Source organism: Formica exsecta, unplaced genomic scaffold (genome assembly GCF_003651465.1).
Source record: "Formica exsecta isolate Colony F162 unplaced genomic scaffold, ASM365146v1 scaffold500, whole genome shotgun sequence".
Classification (NCBI taxonomy): domain Eukaryota; kingdom Metazoa; phylum Arthropoda; class Insecta; order Hymenoptera; family Formicidae; genus Formica; species Formica exsecta.
The window spans coordinates 1-11,784 of NW_021852243.1; the positions used below are offsets into that span (position 1 = coordinate 1).

At 30.1% G+C, this 11,784-nt stretch overlaps 4 protein-coding genes across 5 annotated transcripts; all 4 read left to right on the top strand.

The window, feature by feature from the left end:
• Positions 1–152: 152 nt before the first annotated feature.
• Positions 153–2,471, top strand: LOC115241588 (odorant receptor 13a-like; the record flags this gene model as incomplete). The annotated part of the gene is made up of 8 exons (XM_029817401.1): positions 153–328; positions 401–518; positions 808–1,072; positions 1,136–1,258; positions 1,390–1,480; positions 1,568–1,704; positions 1,815–1,947; positions 2,024–2,471. Coding segments are annotated over 8 exons (1,094 nt in total), but the record flags the coding sequence as incomplete, so codon positions are not given.
• A 161-nt stretch (positions 2,472–2,632) lies between these two features.
• Positions 2,633–4,947, top strand: LOC115241606 (odorant receptor 13a-like). Its single transcript, XM_029817433.1, has 9 exons — positions 2,633–2,788; positions 3,084–3,203; positions 3,276–3,393; positions 3,684–3,948; positions 4,012–4,134; positions 4,266–4,356; positions 4,441–4,577; positions 4,688–4,820; positions 4,897–4,947. Exons 1-9 carry the CDS (start codon positions 2,633–2,635, stop codon positions 4,945–4,947), a joined length of 1,194 nt encoding a protein of 397 aa, XP_029673293.1.
• A 131-nt stretch (positions 4,948–5,078) lies between these two features.
• Positions 5,079–8,262, top strand: LOC115241604 (odorant receptor 4-like). Its single transcript, XM_029817432.1, has 9 exons — positions 5,079–5,656; positions 5,961–6,080; positions 6,153–6,270; positions 6,556–6,820; positions 6,884–7,006; positions 7,138–7,228; positions 7,316–7,452; positions 7,563–7,695; positions 7,772–8,262. Exons 1-9 carry the CDS (start codon positions 5,501–5,503, stop codon positions 7,820–7,822), a joined length of 1,194 nt encoding a protein of 397 aa, XP_029673292.1. The 5' UTR covers positions 5,079–5,500; the 3' UTR covers positions 7,823–8,262.
• A 661-nt stretch (positions 8,263–8,923) lies between these two features.
• LOC115241608 (odorant receptor 4-like) lies at positions 8,924–11,033 on the top strand. 2 transcript variants are annotated; one of them, XM_029817437.1, is made up of 7 exons: positions 8,924–9,145; positions 9,416–9,695; positions 9,769–9,891; positions 10,033–10,123; positions 10,225–10,361; positions 10,534–10,666; positions 10,747–11,033. In XM_029817437.1, the coding sequence occupies exons 2-7, from the start codon at positions 9,436–9,438 to the stop codon at positions 10,795–10,797; spliced, it is 795 nt and encodes a 264-aa protein (XP_029673297.1). In that variant the 5' UTR covers positions 8,924–9,145; positions 9,416–9,435; the 3' UTR covers positions 10,798–11,033. The 2 variants fall into 2 exon arrangements, with proteins under 2 accessions (XP_029673297.1, XP_029673295.1); XM_029817435.1 differs by having other exon boundaries at positions 10,534–11,033.
• The last annotated feature ends 751 nt before the right edge of the window (positions 11,034–11,784 follow it).

Consider the following 11,784-nt stretch of genomic DNA (forward strand, 5'->3'; position numbering starts at 1 on the left):
ACCATGCAATTCATTTTTATTATTCATTTTTTATATACTTTTGAGGGAAAATCTTTTTTTTATCTCATTGCGCGGCATATTGTAAAGATAAGTTTAGAAACAAGAAACATTTATATAAAGATTTATACAAAGACATATAATTATCAATTAAAAATATTTTGTTTTGCATCGATATTTTTTTATCTTGACACAAATTATTGGGTTCAAGATACTGGCTTTAATGAAATTACGTGGCGATCTTGATGCAACACTTGAATGTATACCGCCACTCATAGTAGATTGCGCTTGCATTGTTAAACTGGTAAATTTATTGTGCAATATTGAAAAGGTATGCATGTGATAGAGGTATATCAAGCGCACACATTTCACATTTCTAAATAAATGAAATTTCAAGTCATAGATCAAAATACTTCTTACACATATACAAAGAGACTGGCAATTGTGGACTATCAAAAGTGAATTCAAAATTCTACATAAGTTTGCAGAAACTGGAAGAAGCATTACAATCGGCTATGCTAGTAAGATATCGATCTATTAGAAATCCTTATTATATTATATTTTAAAATTAGTAAAACAATCATAATGGAATATGTTTAGTTTAATTAGTCTAATAATTAGACTAATAACAATCAGTTTTTATGTGTTCGTGAGATAATTGTTATAAAATTAAGATTCTTGTTAAAAATTAATTTAAATATATGTTGAAAATAATTCATAAATATTATTCGTATCCTTAAATGCTCTTAAATATTATTTTGAGTGCACTAAAAATTCGAAAATATTTTTCTAAATATTGCTTAAATTTAGGTGGCATGTATGCGTTTGGCAGCCTCTTTCCGATAATGGCGATAATTCCGAAGATCATCGACGAAAACGTAGTTTCCAACTATTCGACACGGCCAGTAGGATTTCCATATCATGTCGAATATTTCGTAGATCTCGACAAGTACTACTATCCCGTGCTAATTCATAATTATTTGGCTACCGCAATTCGACTCACTGCCATAGTCGCATCCGATACCTGCGTGGCTATTCTAGTACTACATTGCTGCGCATTATTTTCAATTGTTAGGTACGTATTTGGTAATATAAATCGACAAAGCTTTGAGAAATTCTTCTCATTTTCGCTTATTAGATACCGATTGGAACATATACGAAAATCTGTCGAACAAGATAAAGAACTCGCTATGCTCGAGGAAGATGATAAAATGTACAAAAATTTTGTTTACTGTATTCGAAAACACGAAGATGCCTTACAGTTAGTAATTATGAATAATTGATAATTTATTATTAATAATTAATCAATAATTAAGAAAAATATAGAAATTCTCAGTTTACATACTTTAAAGAGAGATCACTTATAATTATCGAAACATTTCTTTAAATAAGGTTTGCGGGCCTCTTGGAAACTGTTTATTCAAAGTCGTTCTTTATAGAAGTCGGCTTAATTATAGGAGCTATGAGTCTCTCAGCTGTACAGGTTTGTGCTAAATGTATGATGTGATGCATAAATTTGCGTTATTTTGTAAATTTACTTATTAAAATCGCTCCGTTTCGAAATATTTAGGCGACTAATGATACCCTCACGCCACAGATCGCAATCCGACATGGGGGATATATAATCGCTCAATTATTACATTTATTTACTGTATGTTGGCTAGGGCAACAAATAATCGATCATAGCGATCGTGTATACACATCAATGTAAGTCAGAATGTAGATTTTCTATCTACTAAATTTTTTTTTAATAGAAATTGGAAGTATATAATAATATAACATAACTAAATCGATATTAATAAAATTCTTAACATTAGTTATCGAGGCGAATGGTATGAAACATCATCCAAATCTAGAAATCTAGAAAACATGATAATGTTGAGGAGCATCTCACCTTGCACATTGACCGCTGGAAAAATTATGATTCTTTCTCTTCCCAGTTTCAGCGCGGTAAGAAATTGTCTCAAGATTTCTCTCTCTTTTATATTATCGTTTTTCTATTAACAAAAATATTTTCTTTTTCCAGGTTGTACGTGCATCTGCTTCATATTTTACAGTCTTACAATCTATACGATAATGTGTAAAACTTTCAGAATTTCTTTTCTGAAAAGCGTAAAATTGTCGATGTAAAAAAATGTTGTATAATATTCCGTTGATTAAGTAATGATAACATCTGCTACTTATATTTACGATGAAATAATTGAAGAATATCAGTATACTCATGCGTGTACTTTATTATTTTGATAAAATGCCGCTATGGTTTCTAAGATAATAATCATGATTCGATGAAATACATGGCAATTACAATAGTAATGCGCCGTTAAACACTTGACAATATGCCGATAATATCAAAATTCTTATTACAAAACATAATAAGTATGGACTATAAGATCATCACTATATAAAGTCAATCATAAAAAAGCATTATAGATATGCCTACGATTAGTGCCCGATCGTTCAAGTCTTTCATCTAGTAGAATAGTCAATCTGGTAAGCGTTGTCAATTCCTCGTAATTATATTTATTCCATCCGCTATATCCATTATTTTCCATCTGAGAGAATTTTTTATTAAACTGAAAATCTAAAGCAACTGAGATAATATCGGCGATACAGTAGTCTCAATCGAGTGCTGAAGATGAATTCACCGAGCGATATCTTTCAGTCTCGACTGTATAGACTCAATCGCGTGCTGCTTTCATTACTAGGACAGTGGCCTTTTCAACAGGATATATACAGGCGAGTTGCCTTTGTTACAGTGTCGTTTCTTGGTATAACTCAAGCCATCACGCAGGTATAATCGTCCTATATATTGCAACTCTAATTTATAATCACTTGTAATTCATTTGTATTATGCTTTCATCATTTTTATTATACTTTCACCATGCAATTCATTTTTATTATTCATTTTTTATATACTTTTGAGCGGAAATCTTCTTTTTATCTTATTGCGCGACATATTGTAAAGATAAGTTTAGAAGCAAGCAACATTTATATAAAGATTTATACAAAGACATATAATTATCAATTAAAAATATTTTGTTTTGCATCGATATTTTTTTATCTTGACACAAATTATTGGATTCAAGGTACTGGCTTTAATGACATTACGTGGCGATCTTGATGCAACACTTGAATGTATACCGCCACTCATAGTAGATTGCGCTTGCATTGTTAAACTGGTAAATTTATTGTGCAATATTGAAAAGGTATGCATGTGATAGAGGTATATCAAGCGCACACATTTCACATTTCTAAATAAATGAAATTTCAAGTCATAGATCAAAATACTTCTTACACATATACAAAGAGACTGGCAATTGTGGACTATCAAAAGTGAATTCAAAATTCTACATAAGTTTGCAGAAACTGGAAGAAGCATTACAATCGGCTATGCTAGTAAGATATCGATCTATTAGAAATCCTTATTATATTATATTTTAAAATTAGTAAAACAATCATAATGGAAGAAGTTTAGTTTAATTAGTCTAATAATTAGACTAATAACAATTAGTTTTTATGTGTTCATGTGATAATTGTTATAAAATTAAGATTCTTGTTAAGAATTAATTTAAATATATGTTGAAAATAATTCATAAATATTATTCGTATCCTTAAATGCTCTTAAATATTATTTTGAGTGCACTAAAAATTCGAAAATATTTTTTCTAAGTATTGCTTAAATTTAGGTGGCATGTATGCGTTTGGCAGCCTTTTTCCGATAATGGCGATAATTCCGAAGATCATCGACAAAAACGTAGCTTCCAACTATTCGACACGGCCAGTAGGATTTCCATATCATGTCGAATATTTCGTAGATCTCGACAAGTACTACTATCCCGTGCTGATTCATAATTATTTGGCCACCGCCATTCGACTCACTGCTATAGTCGCATCCGATACCTGCGTGGCTATTCTAGTACAACATTGCTGCGCATTATTTTCAATCGTTAGGTACGTATTTGGTAATATAAATCGACTAAGCTTTGAGAAATTCTTCTCATTTTCGCTTATTAGATACCGATTGGAACATATACGAAAATCTGTCGAACAAGACAAAAAACTCGCTATGCTCGAGGAAGATGATAAAATTTACAAAAATTTTGTTTACTGTATTCGAAAACACGAAGATGGCTTACAGTTAGTAATTATGAATAATTGATAATTTATTATTAATAATTAATCAATAATTAAGAAAAATATAGAAATTCTCAGTTTACATACTTTAAAGAGAGATCACTTATAATTATCGAAACATTTCTTTAAATAAGGTTTGCGGGCCTTTTGGAAACTGTTTATTCAAAGGCGTTCTTTATAGAAGTCGGCTTAATTATAGGAGTCATGAGTCTCTCAGCTGTACAGGTTTGTGCTAAATGTATGTGATGCATAAATTGGCGCTATTTTGTAAATTTACTTATTAAAATCGCTCCGTTTCGAAATATTTAGGCGACTAATGATACCCTCACGCCACAGATCGCAATCCGACATGGGGGATATATAATCGCTCAATTATTACATTTATTTACTGTATGTTGGCTAGGGCAACAGATAATCGATCATAGCGATCGTGTATACACATCAATGTAAGTCAGATTGTAGATTTTCTATCTACTAAATTTTTTTTTAATAGAAATTGGAAGTATATAATAATATAACATAACTAAATCGATATTAATAAAATTCTTAACATTAGTTATCGAGGCGAATGGTATGAAACATCATCCAAATCTAGAAAACTCTTAAACATGATAATGTTGAGGAGCATCTCACCTTGCACATTGACCGCTGGAAAAATTATGATTCTTTCTCTTCCCAGTTTCAGCGCGGTAAGAAATTGTCTCAAGATTTCTCTCTCTTTTATATTATCGTTTTTCTATTAACAAAAATATTTTCTTTTTCCAGGTTGTACGTGCATCTGCTTCATATTTTACAGTCTTACAATCCATACGGTAATGTGTAAAACTTTCAGAGTTTCTTTTCTGAAAAGTGTAAAATTGTCGATGTAAAAAGATGTTGTATAATATTCCGTTGTTTAAGTAATGATAAAATGTGCTACTCATATTTACGATAAAATAACCGAAGAATATTAGTATATTCATGCGTGTACTTTATCATTTTGACAAAACGCTGTTACGGTTTCTATAAGATAATAATCGTGATTCAATGAAATACATGGCACAATTGTGATACGTCGTTAAACACACATACACTTGACAATATGCCAATAATATCAAAGTTCTTATTACAAAATATAATAAGTACGGACTATAAGATCTTCACTATATAAAATTAATCATAAAAGAGCATTACAGATATGCCTACGAATAGTGTCCGATCGTTCGTCTTTCATCTAGTAGAATAGACAATCTGGTAAGCCAATTTCTCGTGATTATATTTCACTCGCTAGAAACATTATTTTCCCTCTGAGAGAATTTTTTATTAAATTGAAAATCTAAGACAACTGAGACAATATCGGCGATACAGTAGTCTCAATCGAGTGCTGAAGATGGATTCACCGAACGAAATCTTTCAATCTCGATTATATAGAATCAATCGCGTGTTGCTTTCATTACTGGGACAGTGGCCTTTTCAACAGGACATACATAGACGTGTTATCTTTGCAACGGTGTCGTTTCTTGCTTTATCGCAAGCCATCACGCAGGTATCATCGTTTCATACGTTGCGGTTCTAATTTATAATTATCTGCAATTCATTTTTATGTACTTTCGTGAAAAAATCTTTTCTTTTATCTCATCGCGCGATATATCATAAAGATAATTTTAAAAACAAGAGACATTTAAATAAAGATTTATACAAAGACATATAATTATCAGTTAAAAATGTTGGAAATTATTAATATGTTGAAAATTATTAAACCGATTCTGTCGCATTTTTTTATAATTTTCGCAAAATGTATCTTTTGCATTGATATTTTTTTTATCCTGACACAAATTACTGGATTCAAGATATTCGCTTTAGTGACATTACGTAACGACCTTAACGCAACGCTTGAGTGTATACCATCGCTCATAATATACAGCCTTTGCATCATTAAAGTGATAAATTCACTGTGTAATATAAAAAAGGTATGCATATGATCGGTATATTAAACGCGCGGATATTCCACATTTCTAAATAAATGAAATTTCGTGCCATAGATCAAAATACTTTTTATACATGTACAAAGAGATTGGCAATCGTGGGCTATTCAAAGTGAATTCGAAATTCTGCAGAAGTTTGCGGAAACTGGAAGAAGCCTTACAATCGGCTATGCTAGTAAGATATTGATATATAGAAATCATTATTATATTATATTTTGAAATTAGTAGAAGAACAATCATAATGGAAAAAATTTAACTAATAATTAGACTAATAACAATTATTTTTATGTGCAGGCTTGAGTGATAATTGTTAAAAAATTCAGATTCTTGTTAAATATCAATTTAAATATATATTGAAAATAATTCATGAATATTATTCGTATCTTTAAAAGCTCTTAAATATTATTTTGAGTGCTTTAAAATTCCGAATGTATATTTTTTTAAGTATTGCTTAAATTAGGTGGCATGTATGCAGCTGGCAACATCTTTTGGATAATGGCGATAATTCCGAAGATAATCGGCAAAAATATGACTTCTAACTATTCGACACGGCCAGTAGGATTTCCATATCATGTTGAATATTTCGTAGATGTCAACAACTACTACTATCCCGTGCTGATTCATAATTATTTATCCGGTGTCATTCGACTCACTGCCATAGTCGCATCCGATACCTGCGTGGCTATTCTAGTACAACATTGCTGCGCATTATTTTCAATCGTTAGGTACGTATTTGGTAATATAAATCGACTAAGCTTTGAGAAATTCTTCTCATTTTCGCTTATTAGATACCGATTGGAACATATACGAAAATCTGTCGAACAAGACAAAAAACTCGCTATGCTCGAGGAAGATGATAAAATTTACAAAAATTTTGTTTACTGTATTCGAAAACACGAAGATGGCTTACAGTTAGTAATTATGAATAATTGATAATTTATTATTAATAATTAATCAATAATTAAGAAAAATATAGAAATTCTCAGTTTACATACTTTAAAGAGAGATCACTTATAATTATCGAAACATTTCTTTAAATAAGGTTTGCGGGCCTTTTGGAAACTGTTTATTCAAAGGCGTTCTTTATAGAAGTCGGCTTAATTATAGGAGTCATGAGTCTCTCAGCTGTACAGGTTTGTGCTAAATGTATGATGTGATGCATAAATTTGCGTTATTTTGTAAATTTACTTATTAAAATCGCTCCGTTTCGAAATATTTAGGCGACTAATGATACCCTCACGCCACAGATCGCAATCCGACATGGGGGATATATAATCGCTCAATTATTACATTTATTTACTGTATGTTGGCTAGGGCAACAGATAATCGATCATAGCGATCGTGTATACACATCAATGTAAGTCAGATTGTAGATTTTCTGTCTACTAAATTTTTTTTTAATAGGAATTGGAAGTATATAATAATATAACATAACTAAATCGATATTAATAAAATTCTTAACATTAGTTATCGAGGCGAATGGTATGAAACATCATCCAAATCTAGAAAACTCTTAAACATGATAATGTTGAGGAGCATCTCACCTTGCACATTGACCGCTGGAAAAATTATGATTCTTTCTCTTCCCAGTTTCAGCGCGGTGAGAGATTGTCTCAGGATTTCTCTCTCTTTTATATTTTTGTCTTTCTATTAACAAAAATATTTTCTTTTTCCAGGTTGTACGTGCATCTGCTTCATATTTTACAGTCTTACAATCCATACGGTAATGTGTAAAACTTTCAGAGTTTCTTTTCTGAAAAGTGTAAAATTGTCGATGTAAAAAGATGTTGTATAATATTCCGTTATTTAAGTAATGATAAAATGTGCTACTCATATTTACGATAAAATAACCGAAGAATATTAGTATATTCATGCGTGTACTTTATCATTTTGACAAAACGCTGTTACGGTTTCTATAAGATAATAATCGTGATTCAATGAAATACATGGCACAATTGTGATACGTCGTTAAACACACATACACTTGACAATATGCCAATAATATCAAAGTTCTTATTACAAAATATAATAAGTACGGACTATAAGATCTTCACTATATAAAATTAATCATAAAAGAGCATTACAGATATGCCTACGAATAGTGTCCGATCGTTCGTCTTTCATCTAGTAGAATAGACAATCTGGTAAGCCAATTTCTCGTGATTATATTTCACTCGCTAGAAACATTATTTTCCCTCTGAGAGAATTTTTTATTAAATTGAAAATCTAAGACAACTGAGACAATATCGGCGATACAGTAGTCTCAATCGAGTGCTGAAAATGGATTCACCGAACGAAATCTTTCAATCTCGATTATATAGAATCAATCGCGTGTTGCTTTCATTACTGGGACAGTGGCCTTTTCAACAGGACATACATAGACGTGTTATCTTTGCAACGGTGTCGTTTCTTGCTTTATCGCAAGCCATCACGCAGGTATCATCGTTTCATACGTTGCGGTTCTAATTTATAATTATCTGCAATTCATTTTTATGTACTTTCGTGAAAAAATCTTTTCTTTTATCTCATCGCGCGATATATCATAAAGATAATTTTAAAAACAAGAGACATTTAAATAAAGATTTATACAAAGACATATAATTATCAGTTAAAAATGTTGGAAATTATTAATATGTTGAAAATTATTAAACCGATTCTGTCGCATTTTTTTATAATTTTCGCAAAATGTATCTTTTGCATTGATATTTTTTTTATCCTGACACAAATTACTGGATTCAAGATATTCGCTTTAGTGACATTACGTAACGACCTTAACGCAACGCTTGAGTGTATACCATCGCTCATAATATACAGCCTTTGCATCATTAAAGTGATAAATTCACTGTGTAATATAAAAAAGGTATGCATATGATCGGTATATTAAACGCGCGGATATTCCACATTTCTAAATAAATGAAATTTCGTGCCATAGATCAAAATACTTTTTATACATGTACAAAGAGATTGGCAATCGTGGGCTATTCAAAGTGAATTCGAAATTCTGCAGAAGTTTGCGGAAACTGGAAGAAGCCTTACAATCGGCTATGCTAGTAAGATATTGATATATAGAAATCATTATTATATTATATTTTGAAATTAGTAGAAGAACAATCATAATGGAAAAAATTTAACTAATAATTAGACTAATAACAATTATTTTTATGTGCAGGCTTGAGTGATAATTGTTAAAAAATTCAGATTCTTGTTAAATATCAATTTAAATATATATTGAAAATAATTCATGAATATTATTCGTATCTTTAAAAGCTCTTAAATATTATTTTGAGTGCTTTAAAATTCCGAATGTATATTTTTTTAAGTATTGCTTAAATTAGGTGGCATGTATGCAGCTGGCAACATCTTTTGGATAATGGCGATAATTCCGAAGATAATCGGCAAAAATATGACTTCTAACTATTCGACACGGCCAGTAGGATTTCCATATCATGTTGAATATTTCGTAGATGTCAACAACTACTACTATCCCGTGCTGATTCATAATTATTTATCCGGTGTCATTCGACTCACTGCCATAGTCGCATCCGATACCTGCGTGGCTATTCTAGTACAACATTGCTGCGCACTATTTTCAATCGTTAGGTACGTATTTGATAATATAAATCGACTAAGCAAAACTTTGAGAAATTGATTTATTTTTTGTTTCGCTTATTAGATACCGATTGGAGCATATACGAAAATCAATCGAACAGGATAAAGAACTCGCTATGCTGGATGAAGATGATAAGATTTACGCGAATTTTGCTTACTGTATTCAAAAACATGAAGACGCCTTACAGTTAATAATTATTAATTATTAATTATTAATTATTAATAATTATTCAATAATTTTGAATTATTAAGACAAATATAGAAATTGTCAATTTACATATTTTAAAGAGAGACTAAATAATTACCAATTTTTTTTTTTTTAAGTAAGGTTCGCGAGCCTCTTGGAAACTATTTACTCAAAGGCGTTCTTTATAGAAGTCGGCTTAATTGTAGGAGCTATGAGTCTCTCAGCTGTACAGGTTTGTGCTGAATATATATATTTTGACAATAAGTTGCAATAATATAACGTGCGGTTTTGTAAATTCTATTTATAATATTAAAATCGTTTTGAAACCTTTAGGCGACCAGTGGTAACATAACTCCGAGGGATGCAATGCAACACGGCGGTTTTATAACTGGTCAATTATTGCATTTATTTACCGCATGCTGGTTAGGACAACAAATAATCGATCATAGCGATCGTATATATACATCAATGTAAGCCAGAATATAAAATTTCCGTCCACAAAGATTTTTAAAATATAAATCTAATAATTAAATGCAATATTCAAAAAATAAATCAAATATAAAAAATTCTCATTACAATTTATAAAATATATTAATAAAATTCTTAATAGTAAAATACTAATTTCTTACTTTTTAATATTAGTTACCAAGGTGAATGGTACGAATCATCGCCGAAATCCAGAAAACTTTTAAACGTGATGATGCTAAGAAGCACTTCACCTTGCACATTAACTGTTGGTAAAATCATGGTCCTTTCTCTTTCGAGTTTCAATGCGGTAAGACTCGCCAATTCCATCTATACGACAATCCCTCTATATTTATCGACCAGAATATTTTGCAAATTTCCATTTTTTAGATTGTGCGTGCGTCCGCTTCGTATTTCACCGTCTTTAAATCCGTACAATAATCTAAAAGTATCGGAAATATTTTTGAGGAGTATAACATTATTATTATTGATGTAAGAATGTATAATACTATATTGTCTACATAATGATAGAATATAGACATAATCTACATTTACGTAAAGATAATTATAAATAAGCATTAACTTATATGCACGCTTTTTTGATAAAGCATATATTGTTTTTGTAAAACAAATATAGAAACCCTTCAATCATAACAACGAATAAAGACGCATCTTCTCTTAAAAGAAAAGACCGTTCTTCTTCAAAACTTCACACAATAAACACCTTGAATAAAATTTACATTATATGTGCATGTCTATCATGTTTTAATATAAAAGCGAATAATATAATAAAACTCTAAAACAGACACACGATAATTAGTTTTTGGAATAAAAGAACTTTTTTCGCCAAGACAATAAATTAACAGTTCCAATTTTAAAATTAAAACATTAAAAATTAAAAATTCGCATTAAAAATTATCATACCAAATATTTATAAGAAAATAAAAGAAATATAGAAATTGTAATTCTATAACTAACACTGACTACAATATAGTATTGAAAATTTTTTATTAATAACTGTAAATAAGACCAGCTAATTGCTGGTCTTGTTGGCAGCTTTTAAATTATATAAAAACAAAATAAATTCGCATGAAGAAGACCGCGCGTTCGTAGAATAATTTTTCCTTTATGCGTACCGAACTATCTCTTATTGATTTTCACATGTCAGCTAATATTGATTTTTATTGCACAGCACATTCTATTTTGTTGCTACATATATATGGGTCCTATATATTATGTTAATCAGCTGATATCAACAAGTCAATACCTAACATCATATTTTACTTATTTAATACTTTACAAATAATTGATTATTTATTCTATTTAAGTATAATTATCAAAATATTATTAAATCAAAATGTTATTAGTGATCAATTTGTCAATATCAGATGATTATAAATATTTAAAGAATATTTTTTTCTAATTTCT